Raw genomic sequence first — 27,528 nt, 5'->3', positions numbered from 1 at the left:
TGCCGAGGGCCCCTCCTTGCGTACTGGGCTGGGAAATGGCAACATCGTTCTGCAGGGCAGGACTGGGGAGGGTAAGAGATGGGAAGGCGATTCCAACCTAAGCAGATGGTGATGATGGGTCATCAGGGAACATGGAGGCGAGCTTGCCTGCTCGGCGGGAAAACCAGAGGGGCTAAGGCTTCCCCACTCGCTGTAGGTTGCTCACTGTAATATGTGTCTATGTAGCCAACAAGGATTTTTATCAGTAGGGTCTAGTATTTTTGTCGAAACTATCTGAGAGCCCCAAGCAGGAATGCTTTCCTCACTCTTCTTGCATACCACCGGCGATGGGCTGCTCACTACCTCTGAATGCACTCCTTTTCATTGTGGGACAGTTCTGACAGTCACAGAGTTGGGTCTCAGTGCCTTGTCATCTCCACGTTTGCCCTTGGAGACAGCTAGGGTTACCGCTGCTCCTGCCTCTGCCCCTGAGTCTCTCTTCTCCAAGGTCAGTACCCCCAGTTCCTCCATCCCCTGTTTTCTAACAGGCCCCAACTGCTGCCTGCTAAGGGCCCACAACCTCCCTCACCCACACTGTTGCACAGCCCAGACATCGGTCTGTTTTCCACCAGCCCTCAATGCTATTGCTCCTAAAACAAAAGTCTCATGCGGTACATTTACTTACAACTCTTCCATGATTCCCCCTTGTCTTCAGGACAAAGCCTAAATGCTTAGCATGACAGACAGCCCTTCCTAACCTGGCTCCTCCCACTTCTCTGGCATCACCACCCTCTGCTTCCCTCTCAGTCATACAACTCTAGATTGACTCACCCCACCGCTCTGCCCCAGCACCTGCTTCTCCCTCTGCCTGGATCACTTTCCTTTCCTTCTCCATTTATCGGACCCCAGTCCATCTCCCAAACTCAGCCTGGGCTTCATTTCCTCCAGGAAGCCTCTTCCAGCCTCCTTCTAGCCAATGGCACCCGTCCTCCCTGTCCTGTCTGTCCACGCTCACGGCTTCTCGCCGTGAGTCCCGTGCCCAGGCAGAGGGCACTGCACAGGCGGTACGGGGCTCAGCCACAAGTGCAGCAGCAGTTTCCTTCCGAGGCACCTGAAGGCACCCTGGGCTGAGGCTCTGCTGGGCTGCTTGGTTTGGACAGAGGAAGCCTGCACCACTAGGAAAAGCTATCCATGGGAATTCTCTACTCCTTGAGTAGCAGAATAGAAAACAAAGAAGCACTTGCAGCCTCCCTACTGGGAGACTGAAGATCCTTATCAGATTGAAACCAGCCTGAAACAGGCAAAAAGAGGCCCAGACGAGATGTTAGGGGAGGGGACTCTGTGTTCTGTCTTCACGAACGGCACTGTCACCCACCACCCAACTGCCCAAGCCGGGAAGCTGCAGGTCTTCCCAGACTCCCTCTCTCCCTCAGTCCCCACATCCATCCAGTCACAAAGCCCTAAAGACTGCAGGGCCGTCTCTCTCTTGCGTCTCCACTGTGTGGCCCTCCTGCATCGCTCACCTAACTGCCACTGAAGCCTCGAATCAGCCCCACCGGCTCTGGCCTCTCTCCTGCCATGTCAGTTTCCACACGAGCAGCCAGACCCATGTTCTTCTCCAACACCTAACTGTCCCCGTCACCCACTGTTTAAAACTCTCCTGCCGCTCCTCCCTCAGGATAAAGCCCAGCTCTTCGGGGCAGGGGAGGCTATGAGGCCCTTTGGACCTCGCTGCAGGCAGATGTCTCAAGTTCTGGACCTCCTGGAGCCACCACCTTGCACAGAAGGCCCAACCACATTGTCCCCCAGAATGAGGCAGCTGACGGCTCTGCTCGGTTTGTGGACCTGCATTGATAGACACTGACCACTCCAGAATGTTCCATCTCTGCCACAGCTCGGGCCTTGCGCCCTAGACCCCTGCCTCTCCCGTCATCCCCTTCTGACCCCGACAGTCTTCCAGAACCTTCAGAACTCTCAGACCACCCCCCCAACCCCCGCCAATCACAAGCAGCCTCCCCGCCTCCCCCCGCCAATCACAAGCAGCTTCCCCGCCTCCCCCCGCCAATCACAAGCAGCCTTCCCGCCTCCCCCCGCCAATCACAAGCAGCCTCCCCGCCTCCCCCCACCATAGGCTAGCGTCTGTCACCTGGGGTTCTGGTTATCAGTTTACTGTTCTGTTTCCCCGCTCACCCAGGGCAGGGACCGTGCCATGCTCACCATTGAAACCCTACCTCCTAGGCTGGCACGTGGTGTGAGTGCTTAGTGAGTATTTGTAGCAGGCAGGGAGAAAACAAGATAAAAGAATCTTGTCGAAAGCCCGTTCCTGGAACGTTCATTTATTCGACAAATAAACAAAGTGGATGGAGAAAAGCAGGCAGAGGAGAGGCGGAGGGAAGTGTCTGCAGGTCCCTGAGGACCGCATAGCTCAGAGTCCACATGTGGCCTGAAAATCTGCCTCCAGTTCCGCGAGGATTTCTGTGCATTAAAGCATGAAGGAAGAGTCTCATCCTCTCACAGCTGGCCAGATGTGCCTGGTGTTGCCATGACAGCCTCCAGAATTGGCCAGATGTACCATGATCGTCTTTGGAAAACGTCAGGGGACCCCAGAGACTGTATGGCCCCAGAGAGAAAAAGTTGACACTCAAAAAGGTGGCATGGAAACACTCAGTTTGGATTGAGGGCTGTGTGGGGTGGTGTCGCGGGCGCTCTGGGCATGGCGACGTGAAGATCCTTGCTGTCTTCAAGGCCGTGGGAGTCTCTCCCGGCAGCCCCTGCCCTCTCCCTAACCCCTGCTCCCTCCCTAGGTGATCAAGCTGGCCTTCGAGGAGTTTGACCTGGAGAGGGGTTACGACACCCTGACGGTCGGGGACGGCGGTCAGGACGGAGACCAGAAGACGGTTCTCTACATGTGAGTGAAGCGGAGCACGTGGTGGGCAGGGGCAGGAGCTCGGGTACCTTGGCTGGGGACGGGGGATGGGCTTGTCGAGTCCTGCTTGGTCCCCCTGACCCTACCCCTCGCCACCATGCTGTGACAAGGAAAGGTGTCCTGCAGCACTGTCTCAGCCACAATCCTTCCGTCTCCCTCTGCTCCTACCAAGGAAAACAGAGCACTGGGCCGGAGTCTCGCTAGGAAGTCACAGGGAAATTATACAGAATGAACAGCCTCTCAGGGAGCAGGGGGAGTAGAGGTTTGCTGCGTGCGCCTGGAGCATTCCACTGGACTGCCTGCGTCTGTGCAGACCCTGCTTCTCCCCCAGGAGTTTTTCCTCAAGGCCACGTACACGTGTGGTGGTCTAACTTCAGACAGAGACAATGGAAATGTTTTGCTCATTTCCCTCCATGCTCATAACTGTCTGGGAAAAGGATAGTTTCAGGGAATTGGGACCACATTTTCTGAGGCCAGAAGGGCTGGTTTGACATGATCTAGTCACGGGAGAGGATGATGTCGGGCTGTCCTGGGTTCCATTACACTGGGTCTCAGCTCCTGGGGGCCATTTGGCTCCTCCTTCACCCATCATGATTAGCCTGACACGAAAGCAGAAGAATGCTCCCGTTCAGGGCGTGTGGCCCAGCGTTAGAGAGATAGACAGGCCTGACCTCATCCACCTCCCCTGCGAAGAAGGAGGGGAGATTTCACATACGTTGGGCACCTGCTGTGTGCCCAGGCACTGTGATGGGAACTTCCACATCAGTTATCTCATTTAATTCCCACAGCAGCCCTGTGAGGAAGGTGCTATTACACCCATTTAACAGGTGGGAAAACTGAGGCCCAAGGGTACAAAGATGGTTGGTGGCAGAACCAGCACTTGAATTCATGTCTTTTGATTTCCATCAAGGACAGCATCCCATGCCACACCCCCTCCCAACCACACTAACACCCTCTGGTCTTAATGCTAAATAAAAAAAGGGCCATTCTGTAATAGCTGACTCGTCCAGGAGCTGTTCTGTTCTGGGTGCTTCTCATACCTTCCTCACATCTACCTGGAATATCCTGTTAGGGCAGTTGAATAACATTCCCTACCATGTCAGGTGACATGGCTGGGACTTGGGCTCTCAAGAGAAAGGAGTGGAATGTCAGCCTGAAGGGCATCCTCCCTGCTGCCTACTCTCCACTGTATTAATCAGGGTTCTCCAAAGAAACAACCAATAGGATGTGTATATAAAAAAAGGGATTTACGATAAGGAATCATTTTGTGTGGTAATGGGGACTGACAAGTCCCAAGATCTGCAGGCTGAGTCAGCGAGCTGGGGATGGACCCAGGAGAGCTGATGATGTAGTTCTAGAGCAAAGGCCAGCAGGCTCAAGACCCAGAAAGAGCTGATGTTCAGTTCAAGTTCAGGGTGGGAAAAAAGCACTGCCCTAGCTGGAAGTCACGCAGGCAGGAAGAATTCTCTTTTACTTGGGAGAGAGTCAGCCTTTCTGTTCTATTCAGTTCTTCAACTGATTGGATGAGGTCCACCTTCATTGGGGAGGGCAATCTGTTTTACTCAGTCTTCCAATTTAAATGTTAATCTCATCCAGAAACACCCTCACAGAAACACCCAGAATTATGCTCGGTCAGATATCTGGGCACTTTGTGGCCCAATCAGGTTGACACATGAATTACCCATCATACTCAACCCCTCCCCTCCTCTCTGTGCATCCCCATCACTCACCTGCCCTGGCATGCTGACCTGTGTGGTACATCAGCTCGATGTGTCCAAGAGGCCAGGATCCCACTGTCTCCCCCATGACCCCATTGTGCTCTGTCATAGAGAGAACCGCAGAACAGCAGAGCTGAAAAGACTCTGGGGGATCATACATTTCAACCCCTCATTTATATGGAGTGAAAAAGCTCAGAGAGGCTCGACCATTTGCTCAAGATCTCACAGCAAATGAATGGCAGATCCAGGGCTTGTACCCAGGTCTCTGGACCAGTCTAGTTTGAGTGAGATCCCAACAAGTTCTGTAGCAGCCCAGGGGCTCTCCCACCACCCTCAGATCTCTTTAGGCCAACATCAATATCAAAACTTCAGGGAAACACATGCAGAATCCTTGGGTTCCTTAGTTGTCATAAGTGGGTCACACAGAGGAAGAGCAGAGGCCTTGGTCTTCACCCTTGCTCACCACCACCCTGGAGTCCATCCTTACTCATTACAGAATGTCAGAGCCCCCAGCCCAGGGATGTCACACGCACCAGACTGCTGTATCCCAGGTGGCCTCTCCCCGCTCCACCGGCACGGTGCTCACAGAGTACCGATCCCCTCTCTGCGGCCAACTCAACAGCCCTCCTCAAGCTTTGAGACCCCAGGGTAGAGCAGGGATTAGGGTCCGTTAATCCCACCACCCCCTCACAACCCCCCACACCCCATCTGTGCTGACAGTTTGTCTGGTCCCAGCAGAAAAAGGAAGCCAGGTTTCTTCTAGGAGCCCCAGGCTGTGCCGTGGACTCTGACTCTGCCACTCCAGCAGGCTGACCTTGGGAAAGCCACTGCCCATTTTGCACCTCTGTCTTCTCATCTGTACAGTGGGGATAACACAACCTCTACCTCACTGGGCTACTGGGGACATTAAATAAGATCATGAAAGGGACATGGTCTGACTTGGGTAGGTGCCTGGTAGATGTGCGTTGAATCAGAGTCCTCTCCGTGCCTAAACTCTCTTTTTCGGAAAGAGCGTTGCCCAGCGTGGTGGCTGCGCTTTAAGCCTCACTTCTCATGCTGGAGTGGAAAGAGGTGCCTCATTAAAAGGACTGGCTGGGTTCCGACTGGGGAAATGGGTTTCTGTCTGTGTCTTTTCTGCAATACAGTTCACACGAAAGACAGGAGGTTGCAGGGGTGTAGACACCCCCTTGATTAGATCTGGCTCCAGCCATCCCTCCCCTGTGCAAGTGAGGACACAGACCTCTCTTCCAAGCCCTGGAGTCTGGGCAGGGGAGTCGTGACTGAGATGCAAGCTCTGCCTGTGGCCGGAGGGCAGTGGTCCTGAGTCTCCCAGCACGTGAGCACGTGCTGCCGGGCTCAGTGCCAGAAACACTGTGGGGCTCAGTACCTGCCCGAGTGGGCCTGGCACCTAGATATTCCTTTAGATGTCGTCAGTCACACCGTCATTCTCTTGGGGTGCCACAGTGGGGTGCACGCCTCTGAATCTCTCTCTCCTGACAGCCTGACAGGTACGTCGGTCCCAGACCTCATTGTCAGCACCAACCATCAAATGTGGCTCCTCTTCCAGACCGACAGCAGTGGCAGCTCCCTGGGCTTCAAGGCTTCTTACGAAGGTAACTGCTGTTGGGGAGCCAATGAGTCAGACGCTTGGGGTCTGGTTTGGAGTCAACAAGCCCTGGGTTCGAATCCCGGCTCCGCCCTGCACTAGCTTCCTCTCCTTAGGCATGTTATTCAACTTCTCTGAGTCCCAGCCTCCTTCTTTGTCCAGTGGGTCTCCTGGGCTGTTTTGAGGATTATCTGGGATCAGTCACACACACCAGTTCCATCCTGGGTTCATACCTGGCTTATGTAGACCTTTGAAAAGCCCCATAAACTTTCTGAGCCTTGCTTATTTTATAATATCTTCAGACTGGAGACAGTAGCTTCCCAAGCTACCCTGTTTGGTTGTCATAGTGATGAGTGACTATGTGCACAGGGCTAGGGACAGACACACACCGTTGGTGACCTGAGGAGGGTACAGACGCGGGTGACCTGCATCTCTTGGTGGGAACAGGCATTAAGGGAACGGCAAAGTCTGGGGTCCAAGAGATACCTTTACCATCACCCCTCCATGCACTGCCAAGCCTCCTGATGACTGCTAGTGCAGATCCCCACAGAAGGTGGAGCAGAGACCATCCCCCGAGCATTTGTGAAGGCCCTGTTGGGTATCCGCCCCTAGACCAGCACTGCGGGAACAGATGCATCGGATCTAGGCCCTCGCTGCAAGGGGCCTGCGCTATCATGGTAAGACAGGAGAAAACAAACGAGCTATTACTAAAGCAAGATAATTGCAGCAAACAGAACCAATGGGAGCACAGAGAAGGGGCAGCCGTCCTTTCTGGGGCATCGGGAAAAGCTTTATCGAGAAACGGAGCTTTAAGTCTTTTAAATGACTAGAGAGACAGGAGGCAGTGGAGGGGGAGAGAAAGCGTCCTTCTCCACCCCATTTGGAGACGTGATCATTCTACACGGGACTATTTAGGGTCCAAAGGACTCTCGCTCTGCTCAGTGTGACTCACACCCCCAGTGGACCAAAGGCTCTTCCTATACCAGGACCTGGATTCTGTCACCAAACTGGGTACACAGGACATGTATTAGTGTCCTAGGGCTGCCCTAGCAAAGCACCACAAACTGGATGGCTTTAACAACAGAAGTTTATTCTCTCCCAGTTCTGGAGGCTAGAAGTCTGAACTCAAGGTGTCAGGAGGGCCACGCTCCCTCCGGCACTCTGGGTAGACTCCTTCCTTGCTTCTTTCTAGCTCCTGCTGGTGGCCAGCAATCCTTAGCTTATAGCTGCATCATTCTCATCTCTGCCTCTGTGGTCACACGTCCCCGTGTGTCTCTCCTCTTCTCATAGGACACCAGTCATGTTGGATTAAGGGCTCGCCATCTTAACTTGATTTCGTCTGCAAGGACCCTATTTCCAAATAAGGTCACATGCAGAGGGACCAGGGGTGAGGATTCAGCACATCTTCTTGGAGAATACGATTCAACTCATAACGGGAGGCTAGCCCTCATTTCCTGCAGGAACACTGTCAAACCATGATAGGCCCACTGGGGTAAGGATGATGGATGTACTGTTTGAAGAGTAGGAAACATGCATCTAAGTGAGACAGGACAGCAGACAGAGAACACCTATTGGGTGTTCTCTTAGAAACTCTAAAGGTTTCTAAGGTTTCCCCATTTCAGAGCTTCTACGGATGTTCAGCAGTGAATGTTTCCAGAAGTGGGGAGGAATGATTCTGTGCCATGCACATTCCCTAATCTTTCCATATCTTATTCATGGCTTGGATAAGACAAAAGTCACATGAGCTTGAGAGGGCTGATGGTACAGTAGTCAGCAAACAGCGTGCAGAAAGATCTGGATGGAGTGGAGTATTGGCTCAATTACCAGGATAAGATGAAGTGGGAATAAATATCAAGTCGTTTGAAGTTTCAAAAATATCAGCTACTAGAATTTATCCCAGGGAGTGAGTGTTGCTTTATTCTCTTCTGATCAGGCGTCAGAGAACTGGGCATAGACGTGGGGACCTCAGCTTGAGATGGATAAGGAGAGGACTTAAAGTCAAGCCCAGTGAGCAAGGTTAACAGCCCCCTGAATGTTTATTCGGGGGAAAGTGGACTCAGGGGAGACTTGAGAGCTGTGTCCAAATATTTGAAGGGCTGTTCTGTGGGGAAGAGGAGTTAGGCTTGTTTGGTGTGATTTCATTGGAAAAGAAAGGGACATATCGTTTGTTGAGAGCCTATTATGTGCCAGAAGCTGTGTGTTCATTGTCTCAGGGTTTTCAAACTGTCACACAAAGACCTGGGCTACCCTCGGTGACCACCAAGGTGGTGGGATAGGGGATGCCCAGCAGGAAGGCCTCGGACCCTGCCTCCATCTCCTCCTGTACACCTTCTTCTAAGAGGGGATTTGTAGCTAAGCACGAGTTTGAATAGTACCGCTGCATCCCATGCAGTGCTCACAGCTATGTGACGATGGCTGCTCTTCTGTAGAAGAGGAATCAGAGCCTCAGAGGGTAAGTGACCTGCCCAGGGCCACACAGAAATGTGGGACCTGGCAGAGTCAAGATTCGACGCTGGGTCTCTGTAGCTTGAAGGCCCATGATTTTCTCTTATACTGGGAGCGTCCCAAAGTTACAGAATTTCAATTTCTTATCAAATCTTTATAGAAGCCGAAGCTTTGCCCCAGTCAAATGGGCCATGAGCCCAGTCAAATTAGTCATGAGCCTGGGTTCCTTGTTCCTAGAGATTGGGATTAGGTTGGCCATTTCACTCAGCCAGTATTGATTAAGCTCCTGTTATGTGACCAGAACGAGGCTAGGTACTGTGGCGACAATAGAAGACAACATAGACTTGGCCTAAAAACATACGCTGTGTGACTGCCGGTCACAGACTAGGTGTGGGCCGGACTTCTCCTCGGAACCATGACAAAATAGGAAGAGAGAAGAGAGTCTGGACGTTTAGACCCCTCACTAACCCACAGGGGCTACACGGGTTCTGTGCACAGAGGCAGCAGCTTCTGTGAAGATAGAACAGACTCTGGAATTGGACCAGAGCTGGTGAATCCCAGCTTGGCCCCAGCTGTGTGACCTTAGGCAAGTTATACGGTCTCTCTGAACCTCAGTTTCCCCACTCATAAAATGGAGGTAATAATGCTGACTATATGGCATCGCTGTGCAGTGTTATGAAATGAGATCACGAAGGCTCTTGGCACAGTGCCTGGCACAGAGGTGCTGTCCCCTGGGAGCTGAGAAAGTTCCGTGATGACCACTGCCCTCCACTCCGGGCTCTGCCCTCCTCTGTGGGCCACGTGGCTCCATGCCTGTCCCCCAGGTGGCCCGTGGTTGCTCTGATAGCCCCGGTCCTAGGCCCCTGCCTCACCCTCACTCCCCAGACTGGCTGGGAAAGGAGGTGTTTCATGGTGGCCACTGTGTAAAGTGTGAAGGCAGACGTGGCAGAAGACAGACCCTGGGCACCAAGGGCCTCAAGGCCTCGTAAGGAGTTAGCACTTTGTTCAGCGGGAAGAAGAGCCTGGGAAGGGTTAAATGTCAGGATGGGCCTGCCTTTCCCTTCTTGTCCTTCCACCTTTGACCTTTGTAGAGGGTGACACCCATGGGTCTCACACCTTCATGGCGAGATGCCCTCTTCTGTGGAAGAAGTGGGTGGTCGAGTTCCCTGAGGCCCCGATATGACTGTGCCCTTTCCCATCTGCTCTGGGCTTCTCTCCCTGCAGCCTTCTAGGTCCCCTCCACCCTCCTAGCTACTCCCCCTAAGCTCTTGCATGGCTCCCCACTGCCCCCTCAGCGCACGCACTTCTCAGGCTCTCAGCTTTCATCCTCTTTTTCTAGAACCTTCCACCATTGATCACATCTACTCCCATGACTTCAACCTCAGCCTGAACCCTGGTGACTTTCAGATCTACTCCCCACTTGCATGTCTAGCTGCGACACATCTTACATAGCTTCCCCCTCGGACATCTCAAGCCCACCCCGTCTGTCTTAGGCCTATTCTGGCTGCTATAACAAAATACCGTAGACTGGGACGCCTGAATAACAGGAATTTATTTTCTCACGATTCTGAAGGTTAGAAGTTCAAGATCAGGGTTCTGGCTGATTTGGTTTCTGGTCCGGGCTGGCTTCAGATGGCTGCCAGATGTCTTTCTGGCTTGCAGATTGCTGTCCTCTCACTGTGTTCTCACGTGACCTTTTCTCGGTGTGTGCAGGTGGAGGGAGAAGAAGAGTGTGAGTGCGTTGTCTGTTCTTATAAGGACACTAATCCTATCAGATCAGGGCCCCACCCTAGGACTTTGTTTAACCTTTATTACTTCCTTAGAGGCCCCATCTCCAAATACAGCCACACTGGGGGTTAGGACTTCAACATCTGAATCTGGGGGAGACACAAACGTTCAGTGCATTAACACCATCTCAAACCAAACTCTCCGTCTCCACTCCCACACCCCCTGCTCCCATGTCCCCATCCCAGTGAACAGCACCACCATCTACACCATCACTCAGCCTAATCTCCACCTCCTCCTCCCTCTCCCACCTCTGACTCAGTCCCCAGATTCTGCCAGTTCTCCCTCTGCGGCGCCCCAGCTCCTCTGTCATTGACGTGGCTAGGCCCTCATCGCCTCTCACCTGATGACCACACAGTCCTCCTACCCAGCATCCCCAGCATCCCTGACTCCAGGCCCCTCCCCCAGCCCCACCCATCTGCCTCTCGCAGCTCAGTGATCTTCCTAGAATCCAAATCTGGCACCGTTCCCTGCTACTTAAAAAAAACAAAAAACCCACAAAACTTTAATGACAGCTTCTCACTGCTTTCAGGATAAAGCGTCGTCATTCGTGTGGCATCCAAGGCCCTCAATGATGGTAATTGCAAGCCAAATGCTGGCTCCTATGAACCCATTCTAGGCAGATTGCAGTTTATTGATCTATCTGGTCCTACAGGGCGTAGCCCAGTGCCTGGCACCATCGGGCACCCTTCCTCTACATCCTCTCAATCCCCTTTCATCCCGCTTTACCACCTCCCGGCACTCGGGTGCCAAGAGCCCAGATTCTTCACTGTCCCCATAGACTCGGGTCAGACAGACCCACTTTGTAACCGAGTTCTGCCGTTGGCTCTGTGTGTGATCTTCAGCCAATCCCTCCACATCCCTGAGCCTGAGTTTTCTCATCTGTGAAGAAGGGCTGATAAACATTCATCTCACAGGGGCCTTGCGAGGATTCCGTGCAGTGAAGCCTCCCGCGTGGGGCATGGCACACTCGGTTTAAAAGCCTGATCCCCTCCCCTGCTTCCCTAGTCCTGCAGCTCTTCTAACCTGCACTCATGGCCCAAAGCTTCAGAATTATCTCCACCCCCATCTTAGCCCTTCTTTTAGCCCAGCTCCTGGGGAATTCCATGCAGGACAGACATCTTGGCTCAGGGATGGGAGGGTGGCCGGGATGCATGTGTTCCACAGGTGGCATGAGGCATTTGAAGGCAGAAACCCCCAGGCATACCTGGCCCCATCAGCATCAATACCCCATCTGCCCCTGTTCAGGTAGAGAAAAACTTCCTTAGAGCAGGCAGGTGGCACTGCAGTATCATCACCACCACCCCCCACCACCCATTAAAAGTTTGAGGTCCTGGGTGGGAAAAGTTGAGGGATTTATTTCCCAGAAATACTTCTCATCATGCTTGTCACAATCCCAGGTCAGGGTGGGGGAGGGGCCTCCAGCTCTGTCAATATCTGAGTCTTTGGCACCTAGAAACTCAGGCCCCCTCCATGAGGGCAGCCAGCTGTAGGAAAGCATTCATATTTGCAATTGCTTTGCTTCCCAGCAGAATAAGAAATATTTAAGGAACAGGCAATTAGCACTTACCAGAAACATTATAAAATTACATACAACTTGCTAACAAGTTTTAGCATCAATCTCGGAGTCGCTTCACTTCCTGACTTGGAGCCTGGAATCTGGAAGCCTAATGCTAGATCTCGGAGGCCGGCCTAAGGGAGGAAGGAGCTGGGACCCTCACCCTGGAGATATGGAGAAGCAGGGCCGTAGAGATCACGCAGAAAGGATGCCCAGTAGTCCAGGGGACTCGTGTTGGAAATAAGGTCCCCTGTGTATCCAACATCATCTAGGCCCCTATTATATGTTACAGACACTGTTCAGACCACAGCGGGATACAAGGATAACAAGACAATCTGTGCCTTCACCCAAGTCTTAGTCTGTCTTCATTAGAGTCCAGGAAGTATGAGAAAATGGGGAAATATCAAGGAGGGGCAGCTAACCTTACTTGAGGGCATCAGGGAAGGCTCCCTGGAGGAGCTGGTGTCTGAAGCTAAGACTCGTTTATAGGATGGAAAGGAGTTGGTCAACATCCCAGAGAGAACAGGTTGACTTAGAAAGCCTGATCCCCTAGGGTTGCCTAGGGTTGAAGCTAAACCTTCCACAGAATGAAGTTTGAGAGCAAGTAGGGGGAAGATGGCCAAGTCTAGCCTTCTGCAGGCGGTGCCTGCCTCCCCTTCTCCAGAACTGAACTCTGGTGGCACCAGGAGGCCTCCTGAAACAGATGGTGTTAGAGCTGAGCTTGAAAGGAGACCAAGGGCAGCAGCCCAGCATCCTGACTCTGCTCCTTTTTGGACCCTGCCTTTCCTCCAATCAGAGCGTTAAGCACATGGCCATTTTCAGCCTCCACTCTGCAATTTTCAGGACCTCTGTCTCTTCTTACTTTATCCCCATAAGCTCAGAGGCCCAAACTTTCCATCTTCAACCAGGAATGACACCAGGCATGTTTCTAAGATGTTCACTGAGTTTCCATGATACCCTTAAAGCTTCCTCAGGCACTGGGACCTAGAGGTTTGCTAGACACAGGCAGCAGCTGCCCCTCTCAAGAAGGCCCAGTGGGACCCACGCTACACACGAGTCTTTCTTGGCCCCCGGGAGGCCAGGGGTGCTAAGCAGCGAAGGATGCTGCACCTTTAAAATTTGGCAGGAAGTCATCTGTCAATGAGATATGCTCTTTAAATACATGGGCTTTTGCAAACAGCAAGCTCCAGTTTGGAGCTGATACAGACAGCCTGGGGCACCTGGATGTTCTGCATGTTTGTCTTCACCCCATATTCACCATATTCACCCCTGTTTCCCAACCTCCTTCAGTCTGTGACACACCCATGACAGTGTGGTGGAGGAAAGGGATGGGAGGGAGGAAAGAGATGGGAGGGACGAATGTCACCCATTTCCTCCACCCACATCTCCATCCCATTCATGAAAATTGTGTGCAGAGAACGATGCACAGCTTCCCAGAGATACACGTACAGCTGCCCTCTGTCTCCTGCCTGCTTGTGCCCTTCCCATCATCAGTAGAAACGTACAGTGGGATGTGGTTCCCAGGAAATCCATGAGATCCAGGCATGCCCAGAGGTCGTCTTAATGCACCGAAGTTGTCCTGGTCACTCATTAGGAGTCTGTGCTGGTTGAGCAATTGGTCTGGAGGGCTCAGGATACATAAGGCACGGCGCTTGGTTCTGGAGGTACAAAGAGCAGTAGGGGTGGGGCCCCCGTCTGTAAGGAGCTGATCCCGGCTCTTCACGGTCTCCCAGACCATCTCTCCAGCCTCATATCCTTTCATCATCACATCCTGCCACACTGAACTTCTAACTATTCTCCAGAATTAAAATAAAGAAATAAATAATTGTCCAAGGGGGCTGGGAGTGAGAGAGAGAGAGAGAGAGAGCTCCTAAGGCTGCCTGGGTGACTCAAGGGTACAGCCCCAAGGAAGCACTTGAGCTGACACTGAGAGATGATTCTTTGTCTAGTTGACAAGTGGAGGGTGTTTATTAGGAAGAAAGGACAGCAGGTACCAAGTTAGAGCCACCTGAGAGCCGGCTGGGCTCTGCCAGCAATGGGCCAATAATGACCTTGAGGAAACACCTCCTGATTCCTGGTTACATGCCACGTGCTGGACATTTGGACAGTTGTCTTATATACATAAACTCATTTAATCCTGAAAACAACCCTGCAAGGTTGCTGTTCTTATTACCATTTCTGTATTACAAGTGACAAAACTAAGACTCAGAGAGGGTATGAAAGGTACCCAAGGTCTACTACTTAGTGTCAGAGCCAGGATACAGATCCGGGACTTGCTCAGAGTCCTCACCTTCACGCTGTTTTGCCCCCTGCCCGTGGCTCCGTTTTGTGGTGAACCTCAAGGTCGGAGATGGACAAATAGGAGGCTGGGGCGGGAGGGGCAGGCAAAGGTCCTGCCACGCCAAGGAGTTGGGGTTTTCATCCGTGGATTTTGGGGAAGCCGTGGAAGAATCAATGAGCAGGGCACACTAATGATCAGATGTTTGTTCCTGAGCGATCTCGTGCTGCTTTGCAGAATACGACAGAGTAGAGGGAAGGGGCAGGGGAACAGCTCTTGCCTAACACCATGCCCAGGTGAGGAATTGAGAGGGGTGGACTTGGGCGGTGAGGGGAAGAATGGAGAGCAGAGGGTGCAGGGATGTCCCGGAGGAGGAACCGCCAGGAGGTGGTTAGCGAGGGCTGTGACGGGGAGGGGAGGGCAGAACCCAGGCTGATTCCTGTGTCTGCCTGGACAACCTCCATGAAGCCTCTTGCCTCCCCCAGCCGCAGCCCGAGACCGGAGCTGCCTCCCCTTCGCCCCCAGAGGTTGTGTGGTCAGGTACACACCCCGTCCCGGCCCGCATCATTTACTCTGTAACTATCTCTAGAGCCACCTGACTGGGAGTTGTCCAAGGGCAGGGCCCCGTGTCAGGCAGCTCTGTATCATTAGCACTGAGCGTGGCATTGGACACACTGCCCGTGCAACACATATCAGCTGTGCTCACACACTGAGCAGCATGGTCCCTGTGCTCCAGACACTGTGCTAAGTGATCACCAACACATAACTGACGCCTGCCTACATAGCGCTTCCCTTCCAGTGGGTGGGGAGATGAGAAACGAGGAAGCCATCTGGCAGCCGGCAGGGCACCAGTGGGGGCTGAGATGGTGAACCAGGTTGTCCCTGATGCCCCAACAGACAGTAGGCTCCAGGAGAGAGGAGATTTTTGCCCTTATTTCCACCGCTATACATGCAGTGTCTAGAACAGGAGCTAATGAAATGAATAGAGGAATACTTACAATCGGTGCTACAAAGAAAAAGACCAGGGTGTCAAGAGAGCAAAGGAAAAGGGAAACATCTAAGAAGAGAGGTCAGGGAAAGCACCTTGAGGAGGTGACGTCTTAAGCTAAAGTCTGGGGCGTGAGCAGTCAGCCATGTGACATTGGGGAGGAGAGGAAGCTGCAGCCCAGGCTGAGGGAACAGTGAATCAGTGAAGGAACAAATGAAGTCCCACCCGGTTGGAAAGGCAGCAAATCGTAGCCCACGGTCAGACCCTCCTCTCCCTCTACACGGCGCTGCTCTTCTTGGAGCACATCCAGTGGTGAATTTATACAGACACGAGAAGCAGTTCCTTCTCTACAGACATTGTCATAAAAGAGGATTCCAATTTGGTATCACAAATTGAAAAACCTGGGGAGAAGACAGTAAGGTTGATCACAGATGATAGGAATAAAACAGCGGAGAAAGGGGAAAGCGAGTATGCAGAGCCCAGTCGTGATGGAATTCTGAGGGTCTTTGAAGCACGCATCTTGTGTTCGCCTTGCTTCTGGTCAGCAGAAGGAGGGAGAGGGAAAGATGAACACTTACAGAGGGGAATTCTGTTAGGCCAGATAACAGGAAGCTGCACGCGTGATTTCCTCCAAGTCAGAATTTGGCTTACGGATTTGCAGTTCTGGGTGGCCAGGAGGGTCAAGGTCACATGCCTTTTCAGGCAGGGCTGTGGAGCCCAGGGAGTCCCCTTGCAGGAGGGCAAGGGGACTTGGTTCCCATGTGTCCCCAGCAGGGGTTGGCGCTGGGCTTGGAGGGAAGATCCAGACCAGGACAAGGGTGTCTGAGGGCCAGCCCCCAGCCCCGCTGGCTTCCTGAAAGGAGCTCTCAAACTCTCGAACCATCCTGCTCTGTTCTTTTCTTTGTGTGTGGCACACGGGCCTCTCACTGTTGTGGCCTCTCCCGTTGCGGAGCACAGGCTCCGGACGCGCAGGCTCAGCGGCCATGGCTCACGGGCCCAGCCGCTCTGCGGCATGTGGGATCTTCCCGGACCGGGGCACGAACCCATGTCCCCTGCATCAGCAGGCGGACTCTCAACCACCGCGCCACCAGGGAAGCCCAATCCTGCTCTGTTCTTCCTCTCCCCCGACCTGGTCCTGATTCCATGGTCTGCACATGCCCCTCTCCAACGCCTTGGCCCTCTTTGGCAAGTGCACCCTTAAACCTGACTTCCCCGAGGTCACCCTTACCCAGGAGCCCTCTCCAGCACTAGCAGCTCCTGTCCACAGGCCCCGTGAGCTTCACATTTGAGCCGTGGGCTCGTGCGCTCACTCTCCATTGCTGTTCCACCTATGTGCAAACCCTTCCCGTTGACCTAGACTGTCTCCACCTCTGCCACTCGCTACCCTCCTCATGGATGTCACCAGCCTCTTCCTCTCCACTCTGGGTCTTGCCGTCACCTTGCCTCTCGTTTCTCAGCCTTCTCCCATCCTGTCAGTGCAGACCTTGCTCTCTGGCACCTCTGAAGCCTTCACTCCACCCACCTGCTCTGGGGCCCCTTGTCCCTTCCTCTCCCCCACCGGTTCCTCCCTCTACTCCATTCACCATCCTTCTCTTGGCCTCTACATCCCCATCCCCTCCCCCACTCCTCCTCTGTTCACTTCCTTCCTCCTTCAGCCTGAGACCCTTGCATCACACATCAGCCATTCCTTGAACAGTATCCTTGACTCCCTGCCCACCGCCCTGCCGTTTTTCCAGGTTCTGAGGGATCTGGGACAAGCCACACAGCCCTGCTCGGTGGCAGCACCCCTGTAAATGAGCTGTCTCCACCCTCCGTGGAACCCAGGGTGCATGGCAGTCCTTCCAGCCATGATTCCTCTTCTCCAGGTGACTGTTGCAGACGTTCTTGTCAACGTCGCATCCTTTTCCCCACAACCCGTCCCTCACCTTCAGCAAACATCATGACACTTCGTCCTCCTCCGCTAGGAAAGTAGAGCCTGTGTCATCACAAGATCTTCTTCAACCTCCCGCTCTCCTACCTGAAAGCTCTCTGTGATCACCTCTTCCCTCTGCCCCGCATCACGGGGGAAGGGGAGCTTCCTGGTCTCTAAGGTGAGCCTCCCGGCGTGCGCTGGGCCCCAGGCTCCTGCTTCTCCATAGCCTCGTGCTGTCACTGCCCATTTCAGCTAACCAGTGTCTCTCATTCAGTTATATCCATTCATATTCTCTCTCTCTCTGCCCTCCCCTAGCATTTAATTATGGTCAAGTTTCTTCGACCTTAAAAAGCCTTTTCAGCTGCCCCCTCAAGGCCATATTCCTCGTAAGTTGCCACCTGAATTCTCCCTATTGCTTCACTTCCAAGAAATGCCTTCTTTGTGAGTCACCTACTCTTCCCGGATCGTCTTCCTCTTCTCCCGTCAGTGCCGGGCCGGCCCCATCATCACACTCAGTCTCCTGCCAGTATCCAGTGAGCTCCTTTCACTGACCTGCTTTCCAGTCCTTTCTACACTTCCCTGCCACGTTCGATGCTGTTGGTCTCCTTCCTGAAACTCATTCTCCTCTAAGCTTCCGGGGCTCCGCTCCCTGCAGGATCTCAGACTAGCCTTCTGCTGGTCCCTGCAGTGTCCCTAGCTGTTCTGTCCGGACTGATGTCTCCCCTTGGGTGGTCTCATTCTTCTCATGACCCTCTATGAGCTGAATCCAAATTCTGTATTTCTAGACCAGATTTTCCTCGTGGGCATAAGACCCACGTAGCCCCTTTCTACTAGGTTTGTCCCCGTGGAGGTGCCAAGTGACCCTCCAGCCCTGCTCCCTCCACATGTGTTGAAGATGAAAGCAACCCAGTACCCAGGCCAAGCCCTGCAGTCATCGTAGCCCCTGCCTCCCCATTATCCCCTGTCTGCTCAATCTCAGTGTGGCCTGTGGCTTCTTCCTGCTTTGGACCTCCCAAGTCTTTCTGCCTCTCCCCATCCCCTCTGCCTGTGCCCAGTCCAGGATGCTGTCAAAACAGCTCCCATGGGCTTCCCTGGTGGAGCAGTGGTTGAGAGTCCACCTGCCAATGCAAGGAACACGGGTTCGTGCCCCGGTCCGGGAAGATCCCACATGCCGCGGAACGGCTGGGCTCGTGAGCCATGGCCGCTGAGCCTGCGCGTCCGGGGCCTGTGCTCCGCAACCGGAGAGGCCACAACAGTGAGAGGCCCCCGTACTGCAAAAAAAAAAACAAAAAAAACAAAAAAACAGCTTCCAGATCATTGGAAGCCTCCCTCTAGAACGGAACCTCCATGGCGGCAGGGCCTGTGTCTGCCTTGTTCTCTGTCTCACCCACAGTACCCAGCACAGTGGCTCATGCTAAGGAAACACTCAAATGTTTGTTGAATGAATGAACGATCTCCCTGCCTCCAGAATTGCTGCCCCCAGACCGTTCTCCAGGCAGTAGTCAGCGTGACGTTTTAAAATCCACACTATGAAATGCCAAGTGGAATGAAACCCTTTCCTGAGCCCGCATTGCCTACACTCTGAAGTCCAGTCTCGTTAGCAGGTCAAACAGGCCCTTTTGTGGGTTGGCCCTGCCTGCCTCTTCCAGCCTCATCTCTCATCACCTGGTGGAAAGTACTCATGCTTGTGGAAAGGCAATGTGGCATGGTGGTGAGGAGCCCTGGAACCATACAACCTGGGTTTGGACCTCAGATTCACCATTTCCTGGCTCTGTGACCTTGGATAATTACATCACCTCTCTGTGCCTCAGTCTCCTCACCTTTAACATGGAGATAATAGTACCTAGGTCACAGTGTACTGTAAGGATGAAATGATTCACTATATGTAAAATTCTCAGAGTGGCTGCCAGCACATAGCGCTAGAGTGATTAGTTCTATAACTAAAAGTTCGTTATGATCGTAACGATTAGTTAGTTATCATCACTGCTATCGTTGCAGTCCTGCAAACAGCCTCTGAGACTCTGCATGGGCTCCTCCCCCACCTGAAGGGTCCTTCCTCTCCTCTCCCTCCCACTAATGCCTTTCTCTTCTTCCCAGCTTTACTGAGATGTAATTAACATATAACATTGTGTAAATTTAAGGTGTACAACGTGTTCATTTGATATATGTATATATTGTGAAATGATTACCACAGTAAGGTTAGTTAACACACCCATCACCTCACCTTACAGTTTGTGTGTGTGTATGTGTTGAGAACTTTTAAGACCTACCCTCTTAGCAACTTCCAAATATACCATACACTGTCGTTAACCAGAGTCGCCATGCTGTACATCATCTCCCCCGACTTACTCATCTTATAACTGGAACTTTGTATCCTTTTACCACCTGCATCTATTTCCCCCACCCCACTCTTGTCAACCACCATTCTACTCTCTGTTTCTATGAGTTCATTTTTTTTAGATTCCACATATAAGTGAGATCATACGGTATTTGTCTTTCTCTGTACAACTTATTTCACTTAGCATAATGCCCTCAAGTTTCACCCATGTCACAAATGGCAGGATTTCCTTCTTGTTTGTGGCTGAGAAATATTGCATTGTACGTGTGTGCCACGTTTTCTTTACCTGTCCCTCCATCAGTGGACATGTAAGTTGTTTCCATGGCTTGGCTGTTAGTAAATAATGCTGCAATGAATCCCACATGCTCCTTTCACCTGCTGGCTCCTACACAGACTTCAGGCCTCAGCTTAAACATCCTCCAGGAAGGCCTCCTCCAGGAAGCCTTCCCTGATGCCAGGGTTGGGATTGGGCTGAGATGAGAGAGACACTCACCTTGGGCATAATTTTAAGGGAGGCACCAAAGAACTCAGTAATTAAATAATATTTTAATGTAGTATTTTTTAAAAACCAAGATTAATGCAAAATATCCATGATTGAAAAATAGCATTTCAATAATGACAGGCTCTGATGGCCAGGACTAGGGTGGGACAAGTGAGGTGAGCTGTGCAAGTGCTGGGTCGGAGCTGGTCTTTTTATTAAGTTCTGGTGTTTTTCTTCATGTTGGATTTGATTTATAGGCATCAGTTTTGATTTTCTAAAATCATACTATTGCACTAAGATCGTATTTGTCTAGATGGCTGAGTTTCTGCGCTCCCTACAGTTTTGTGCGCAAGGTTAGTGCATCACTTCCCGCACCTGTTTCCAGCCCCGCCCTCCAAGTTTGAGTTGTGCTGCTCCTCCTGGGCGCATCCATGGCACAAAGCACCCTGTGTCGTAAACACTCGCTTCCTTGTCAGGATCGTTCAGTCCTCGAGACCAGAGCCCACGTCCAGGTCTCAAGTGTCTGGCACAGGGCCTGGCACACGGTAGGTGCGCATTATATGCTTCTGATCGCACTGACGGCAGGAGAAACCGGATGGGTGTGGAAACAGCCAGGCCTGCACCGTGGAGAGGGCTGGGCAGCTTCTTCCTCCCGCTCAGGATGCTTGTTCTCTGGAGCTGATCACACCTTCAGGGTAGCTGCTGTGGTCTAAGATGCAGGCAGGTGGACCCCACATTTACATCTTCTACAGCATGTTGGGGCCTCACCAGGACACCTTAAACCTGGGTCCTGTCCCAGGCAGTGAGCCCCAGCTCTGTCTTCAGACACTGGGTACCTTCTTCCAGGTCTCAGGGTGCCCGCAGTGACAGTCCTCGCCAGGGCCTCACGCCCCAGAGGGAACGTGTTTGGGGACACCGGAAGAAAGAGGGCCTCGCTGCTCACTCCTGCAGGCTGACTTGTCCCGGGGCCCGTCTTCCGTTCCTCCGATCCCCTGGGGCTCTGGGACCCGGAGCCAAGGGGCCACCTTCCTGGGAATGCCTCAGTGGCTGCCTTCCCCCAGCCCTGGCAGAAGAGCCAGCTTCAGAGGAGGGTTGAGGTGTGCTTTCAGGCTGTGTGTAGAGGGACAGGCCAGGGGCACGTGTGAGATGAGAGGCGGGTGAGCTGACCTGCCCTTGAGTTCTCACGTCTGATGTCTGCTCACACAGACCCCTCTTCTCCCCTGAACCCAAGGACTCTTGCTGTTTGACTTAGATCTCTCTCTCTTTCACACACACACACACACACACACACACACACACACACACTCCCACAATCCCAGCCAAAGAATTCCTTGTTCTGCCAGTAGTAGGGAACCATGAATGTGACGGTCAACAGCCCATCCATGTAAGGCGGCAGTACTCGGGGCTCACCTGACCAGCCCACAGGGCCCAACAGCTGTGGTAAGAAAGCTTTTGCAGAATCACCCGTGTCAGGGCCACGCACAGCAACTTCGGGGACTATGGCTCCTGGCAGCCCACAATGGTGCCTACGGACAGCGCAGGGTCCCTTTGGTCTGACAGTCCTGGGAAGGTGTCCAAACACTTCCCCTTACTCCAGCCGCCTCTCTCCCGAATCATAGGACTCCTGCCGTCCTCACCTCACCATCTGTCACATCAGCCATGCCTCGCGTCCTTCCTGCAGGGTGCCTTCCTCTCTGGGAGCAGAGCTCCTCCCCCGCCCTCTCTCCTGCTTCTTCCTCCCCGCCTCCCTGCCCTTCATCTCTCACAGCACCAAGCACGGGGCTGGTGGAGGCGGGGGCAGCTCCGGGGGAAACTCCAGGGACTTGGCCAGGACAGACTCCTTTCCTGGAACGTCGGGGTCCTGATTGACTCTGCCACGAGGCAGCCAGCCCATCATGTCCCCAGAGCCCAGACCCTCAGAGCCGTCTCAGGGAACCCACTCCCTGTCTGATTCACCACTGTTGGATCAAATGAAAATTTAAAGGCATACTTAATGAGTCATGGGTTTCAACTTACCTGCTCCCGTCTTAAATCGAATTAAAAATGTATCTTCGTGCAAGTGCTTCCGTATCAGAAGCCAGTGAATATTGATTCTCACTTAGTCTCTGGTTGGGGGAAAGGCAAGCAGCAAACCGTCAGCCACCTTCTCATCTTGCGCTTGCCTGGACGGCTCAGGAAGGGACTGAGCTGAAAATCTATCAAGTGACGTGAGTAATCTGAATGCGAGTCAAGTCAGGAAAGATCGCTCCGAACCGTGAGCTTGTGAATTCCTAGGACAGGTGTCTCACAAAGCATGTAGCCCCACCTTCCCTGAATGAAAATATCCAAGCACCTGCAACACTCTGTGTGGACATAGAGCATAGAGCCCAGGCATTGGAGAACAGGAGGGCCTCATCCTCCCGAGATGCTGTTTTAAACACGACCTTGCAGGGTTTCTCATCAAAAGCCCACCTGGGTCCCTCCGAGCCCAGCCTCGTGGCGGAGGTGCAGCATGGCCTTCCAGCTCCGAGAGGCATGGAGTCACCCTGTGTCTCTGTTTTCTCTTTTCCTGTCTTGCAGAGATCGAGCAGGGCAGTTGTGGAGATCCTGGCATACCTGCCTACGGCTGGAGGGAAGGCTCCTGGTTTCGCCACGGTGATACACTCCAGTTTGAGTGCCAGCCGGCCTTTGAGCTGGTGGGGCAGAAGGCAATCACGTGCCAAAAGAATAACCAGTGGTCGGCTAAGAAGCCAGGCTGCGTGTGTAAGTGAGCGGGGAAGGCGCCGCTGCGGGCTCTCCACCGAGAGGCCAGGGGCCCACTTCCTAGCTAATGCGGACCCCATCCTTGGGAACCTCGTAGGTCGTAACCGTAGCTTCACTCTGGTTGGTTTCTTCTCCTTCTCAAAACGTTGCCGGCTGAGTCCTCGTTGCTGGCAGTGACGTGGATCGTAGCACTGAGAATGATTGCTCTTGACTTTTGGGGGCCTTCCTCAACGCCGTCTTCCTCTCCCTGGTGACCCTTGAGAGCAACGTCAGACCCCGACATTTCCTCCTCACCCTTCTTGCTGTCATTGACGCCATATAGTCGAGCCAGGGCAGAAGGTGCTGGCGATGATTTCGTGAGACGGTAGACTCTGTGCCAGCCTTGGGGTACCACGAGACACCGTGGCCTTGCGGGGATATATACAAAGTTTCATCAGATTGCTTCCTCTTGCATTGGATTTACGGAGGGTTGGGGATCAAGCTGTCTTTGAATTGTTGATCTTTCAGAGAAAGGGTTGGAGTTGAGTGCTCTGTTCTCCGGAGATAACAAGGAATCCTTTCTTCCTTTCTCTGGGATGGTCTGACCTCACTTTCCGGCGCAAAGAATACTTTAAGTCCTGGCTCCCAGGGAAATTGGCAAGTGTAAGGGGACTGTGTATAGAGGAGCAGGCTTGGTCTTTGTTGAGAAATCATAGGTTCCACCTCTCGGGGCTGTCACCTCTTCTTCTCCCAGCCCTTGCCACTGCCCCTCTCCGTCTCTTACAATCTGCTTCCCTCGGGGAAGGGCAGACAGACTGACCCTCTCATCTTTCTTGCCATCTCAGTGGGCTTCTCAGGGCCTTGGAGGGCTGCCTCATAGAGAGTGGTTGCCCCTTGGGGCCGGGCAGAGGAATGACATGGGAGACTGTAAGGGAGTATCTGTGATGACAGAGAGTTTGGCATGTGAGTTGGTGAGTTGGGTCATACCACGGTGATTCTACTTTTCAAACAAAAAAATCACTTTGTGTAGTTGACAAAGCATTTTTGATGACTTGCGAGCTTATGTAAGAATTCTTGCCGAGGTTTAAAGATCAAATCGTTCTTAGATACACATTAAGCAAATCACCCTTATTGAAACAAATAAAATTGCATGCAATTGGCTGCCCATCTCTGGCCCAGTGTGGTTAGATACGTGTACCCTGAAAGCCAAGGGGACCAGAGGGGCAGGGGAGGTTAGCAGGGGGCAGCTCCAGGCAGGCAGGAACAAAGGGCCTGACAGTCTAGAAACGAGCCCAGGGCAGAGTGGGTGGGTGGAATGGAGTTCCCCAGGGTGGGTCAGAGGCAGGACCTCAGAAGGCAAAGGTCCAGACTGTGGGAGTTCCAGCTAGTGTGGGTGTTCCATCTCTGAAATCCATCTAGGTGAGACAAGGCAGGGAGAACTGGAAAGGGTCAGGTCTCTGGGGCAGAGAGCTGGCAGGAGTGAAGTGTGTAGCAGAGCCAGCCAGCCACTTGGAACCAGGATAAAGTTCCCTGCCTCACAAGCTGAGATACGCGGGGAGCAGAACGCTACCAGGGGAGCGGGGCGGGGGGGGGTCTGTCACTCAAGCCCTCCCAGAATTTACTTGACCCTTTGGCTCTTAGAAGTAGTTTCAGGAAATGTTTCTAGAACCTTTTGTAAGTGCTGCTCAGCAGGCCTCTCGTTGCCAGGAGGAAAGCTGACAGGATGCTAGGTACTGCTTACAATCACCTGAGAAGAGATGAGGGCAGAGCAGTCCTGGAAGATATGGGGCGGTGCTCTCTGTGGTTTAAAATAAGGAAGAGGGGCTTCCCTGGTGGCGCAGTGGTTGAGAGTCCGCCTGCCGATGCGGGGGGCGCGGGTTCGTGCCCCGGTCCGGGAGGATCCCACATGCCGCGGAGCGGCTGGGCCCGTGAGCCATGGCCGCTGAGCCTGCGCGTCCGGAGCCTATGCTCCGCAACGGGAGAGGCCACAACAGTGAGAGGCCAGCGTACCGCAAAAAATAAAATAATAACAATAAAATAAGGAAGAGGAGCCCCAGGCTTACTGATGAGAACTGTGAAGCAGGCACTCTGGGGGGCTAGGATGGCATTTCTTCTTCTGAATGATTCTGGGAGGTGGGGGATGGTTTCCCCAAGGTACTCCCATTACTAGGGCTTTTCTGGTCATTTGGGTGGAAGAAACACAGCTTGAGTCTCAGGGGTACTGGCTTCAGTGGAGGAGGCCAGGGAGAGCCAGCTGGCCCCAGGCCTTTGCACCACAAGCAAGGTCACGAATGAGTGCCATCTGTCCGCTCTCTACTGAGTACCCAGCCCCTAAGCTGATGCATCCCTAGGTCCTGGGCTTTGCCCTCAGGTGGTGAAAGATGGTACTAAGAAAATCCGGGTGCTCTGAGAGAACTTTGGATTCAACGTGTGGAGACCTGTATCTTAGTCCCGGCTCAGCTTTGTGACTATGTCCAGGGCAACTTCTCTCTGGAGTTTGGTTTACTAATCTATCCGATGGGGTGGCACTCCCCAAATTCTTAGCCTCTATGATCGTATTTATAGAAAAAGACAACGTGTGACATGGACAGTCCTCACATTTTCCATCGTGAATACTTGGAAACCACTCTCTAAACTGGGTCATTTACAGAGCAGCTCATGCTTCAAGGGATAAAGTTAAACTTTGGCGTTCTGCCTGATCCCAGATCAAATATATCATAGCGTGTGATCTGCGGAAAAGGGACAACATCTGTAAGCATTTATAAAAATATAGAATAGTACAGTCAGCCTCTGTGTTTTATAATGTGGTCAGAAATTACATAGAAAAGCACCTCTAGCAAACGTTAGCTTAAGTGTCCTAAATCTTAGCACACATTAGTCACAATAAACATTAACACAATATGTAGCAAACAGTGCTGTTCTTTCCTTCTGAGGGTTGAGAAGAGGATTGGGGGGATGTTTCGATGGCTCAAATTTCTTTGAACATTTGTCCGAAAAGTGCACAGCAGTGCATTGTTCTTCTCTTGAAACATTTTCTTCAAAAGAGTTCCTTACTCGGGAATTGCCTGCCGAGACTACACAAGTACACTGTTGCCTTCATGTTCCAAAACATTTTCTGTAGCAAGCAGAGACTTCAGAATCATTTCGTTGGCTTTCGATCTGTCCTCACAGCAGTAGATGCTCAATAGACGGTCTTTTTTTCACTCGGTTTTAAAGATGATGTTTCTCGCAGTGAAAAGCATTTTGAAAGAAAAGATGGAGCCAGCTCCTCTCCTCTTACCCTCTCTTCTTCCTTGGCTCATTCATATCTCCAGGGATCGCTGCTCCAAATCAGGTGGCACCAGTGCCACTTTCCATCCATTCAACAGTATTTACTGTGTGTCTGTCCCGTGCCAAGCGCCAGGCATTGGAGTCAGAGCTCTTTGGGCTCTGCCTGGGAAACATGCTCAACCTGGGGTCCTGGCGAGAAAGCTCCCCGCAGGTTACACACACTCCTCACCTCCCTCACAGGAACATCGAGAGCCTGTCCACTTATTCCTCCACGACAAGAGATACAAGGGAAGGAAGATACAAATAACTCTGATGGTGGTTTGCACAACACTTGATGCTTTGTTGACAGGCTAGCAGAATACTTCACACTTCATAAGGAAGTCAGGAAACCAATTATCGGTCCATTAACAGCCACTCGCAGAAGAAGTTTCAAAACAGCCTTCACCAGAGAAACGCCAAGACTGCACAAATGCCAGCTTCCCTTCGCCATTTTGTAAACCACCACGGGAAGGTGTGAATCCTAACTGCTCAAGTGCCCAATGTATATAGCATAGGCGTGAAATGGGAATATACTGAGATGTATACAGTGCGAGTTACAAACCAGCAGCCGAACCTTGAGAGACCAAGGGAGGGAGAAGTGGGTCCTCTGGGGCTCAAAGAAAATGTCACAGATGATACAGGGCTGGAGCTGGGGCTTGAAGGGTTGGGAGGTAACGGAGGGTGCTCCACACAGGGATGCTACGGGGAATGGTCCTCTCCGAGTGCCCTCCTGTCCCTTGCTGGACAGAGAAATGGATTGAGTCCTAGGGCCATCAGGATCCTCAACCTCAGCGCTACTGACATTTGGGGCCAGATGATTCTTTTTTGTCGGGGGCAGTCTTGTGCATTGCAGGACGTTTTAGCAGCAGCCTCGTTCTCTACCTGCTAGAAGCCAGTAGCACACACACCCACCTCCCGCTGCCAGTCGTGACAGCCAAAACTGTCTCCAGACATCGCCATACGTCCTCTGGGGGCAAAAGCCACCCAGGATGGAGAACCACCAGTCTAGGATAGCCTAGTCTTGTCAAATTCTAAATACAATGAAATCTGTATACTTGCATTTTGTGTTAGATCGTGATTAAAATCTATAGAATAGTGACAGTGAGGAAGCACGGGGTAAGGGAACATGCCAGCATTTATTACATGTTTTGTGTCATTGGGAAGATCGGCGTCTTCCCTACAACGTGATGGAATATTTATTCTCTCATTTTTACAGATGAAAACAAAGCTCAAGGAGACAAGGTACATAGGCTCAGAGGTTATAGAACCATTAAATGATGGGCTGGAATTTAAACTATTGACTGACAGCGCAGGCTTCTACTCCCTATCCTGTACTCTGTCTATAGCACCAGACATCCAGAACCCAAGGGGTCATCTGCAGCAGGAGGAACAGGGAAGTCTTAGGACAACAAAATTCGTCCAGACTACAGAAACAAGCTGTTGTCTGTGTTACCCCCCATGAAGTAGCAGAGATTGACGAAAGT

General features: G+C 52.5%; 1 protein-coding gene across 1 annotated transcript in view; it reads left to right on the top strand.

Annotated features, from left to right (window-relative positions):
• The window catches only part of CSMD2 (CUB and Sushi multiple domains 2), a 667,671-nt gene that overhangs the window by 363,624 nt on the left and 276,519 nt on the right, over positions 1–27,528 (top strand). Inside the window, 3 exon segments of the mRNA XM_060018797.1 lie at positions 2,784–2,887; positions 6,124–6,236; positions 22,574–22,756. Coding sequence (XP_059874780.1) covers positions 2,784–2,887; positions 6,124–6,236; positions 22,574–22,756 — 400 coding nt within the window.

The sequence above is a fragment of the Delphinus delphis genome, chromosome 1 (assembly GCF_949987515.2).
Source record: "Delphinus delphis chromosome 1, mDelDel1.2, whole genome shotgun sequence".
In the NCBI taxonomy this organism is placed as follows: domain Eukaryota; kingdom Metazoa; phylum Chordata; class Mammalia; order Artiodactyla; family Delphinidae; genus Delphinus; species Delphinus delphis.
The sequence above is the reverse complement of the archived record's forward strand: the minus strand, read 5'-3'. Positions and strand labels throughout refer to the sequence as shown.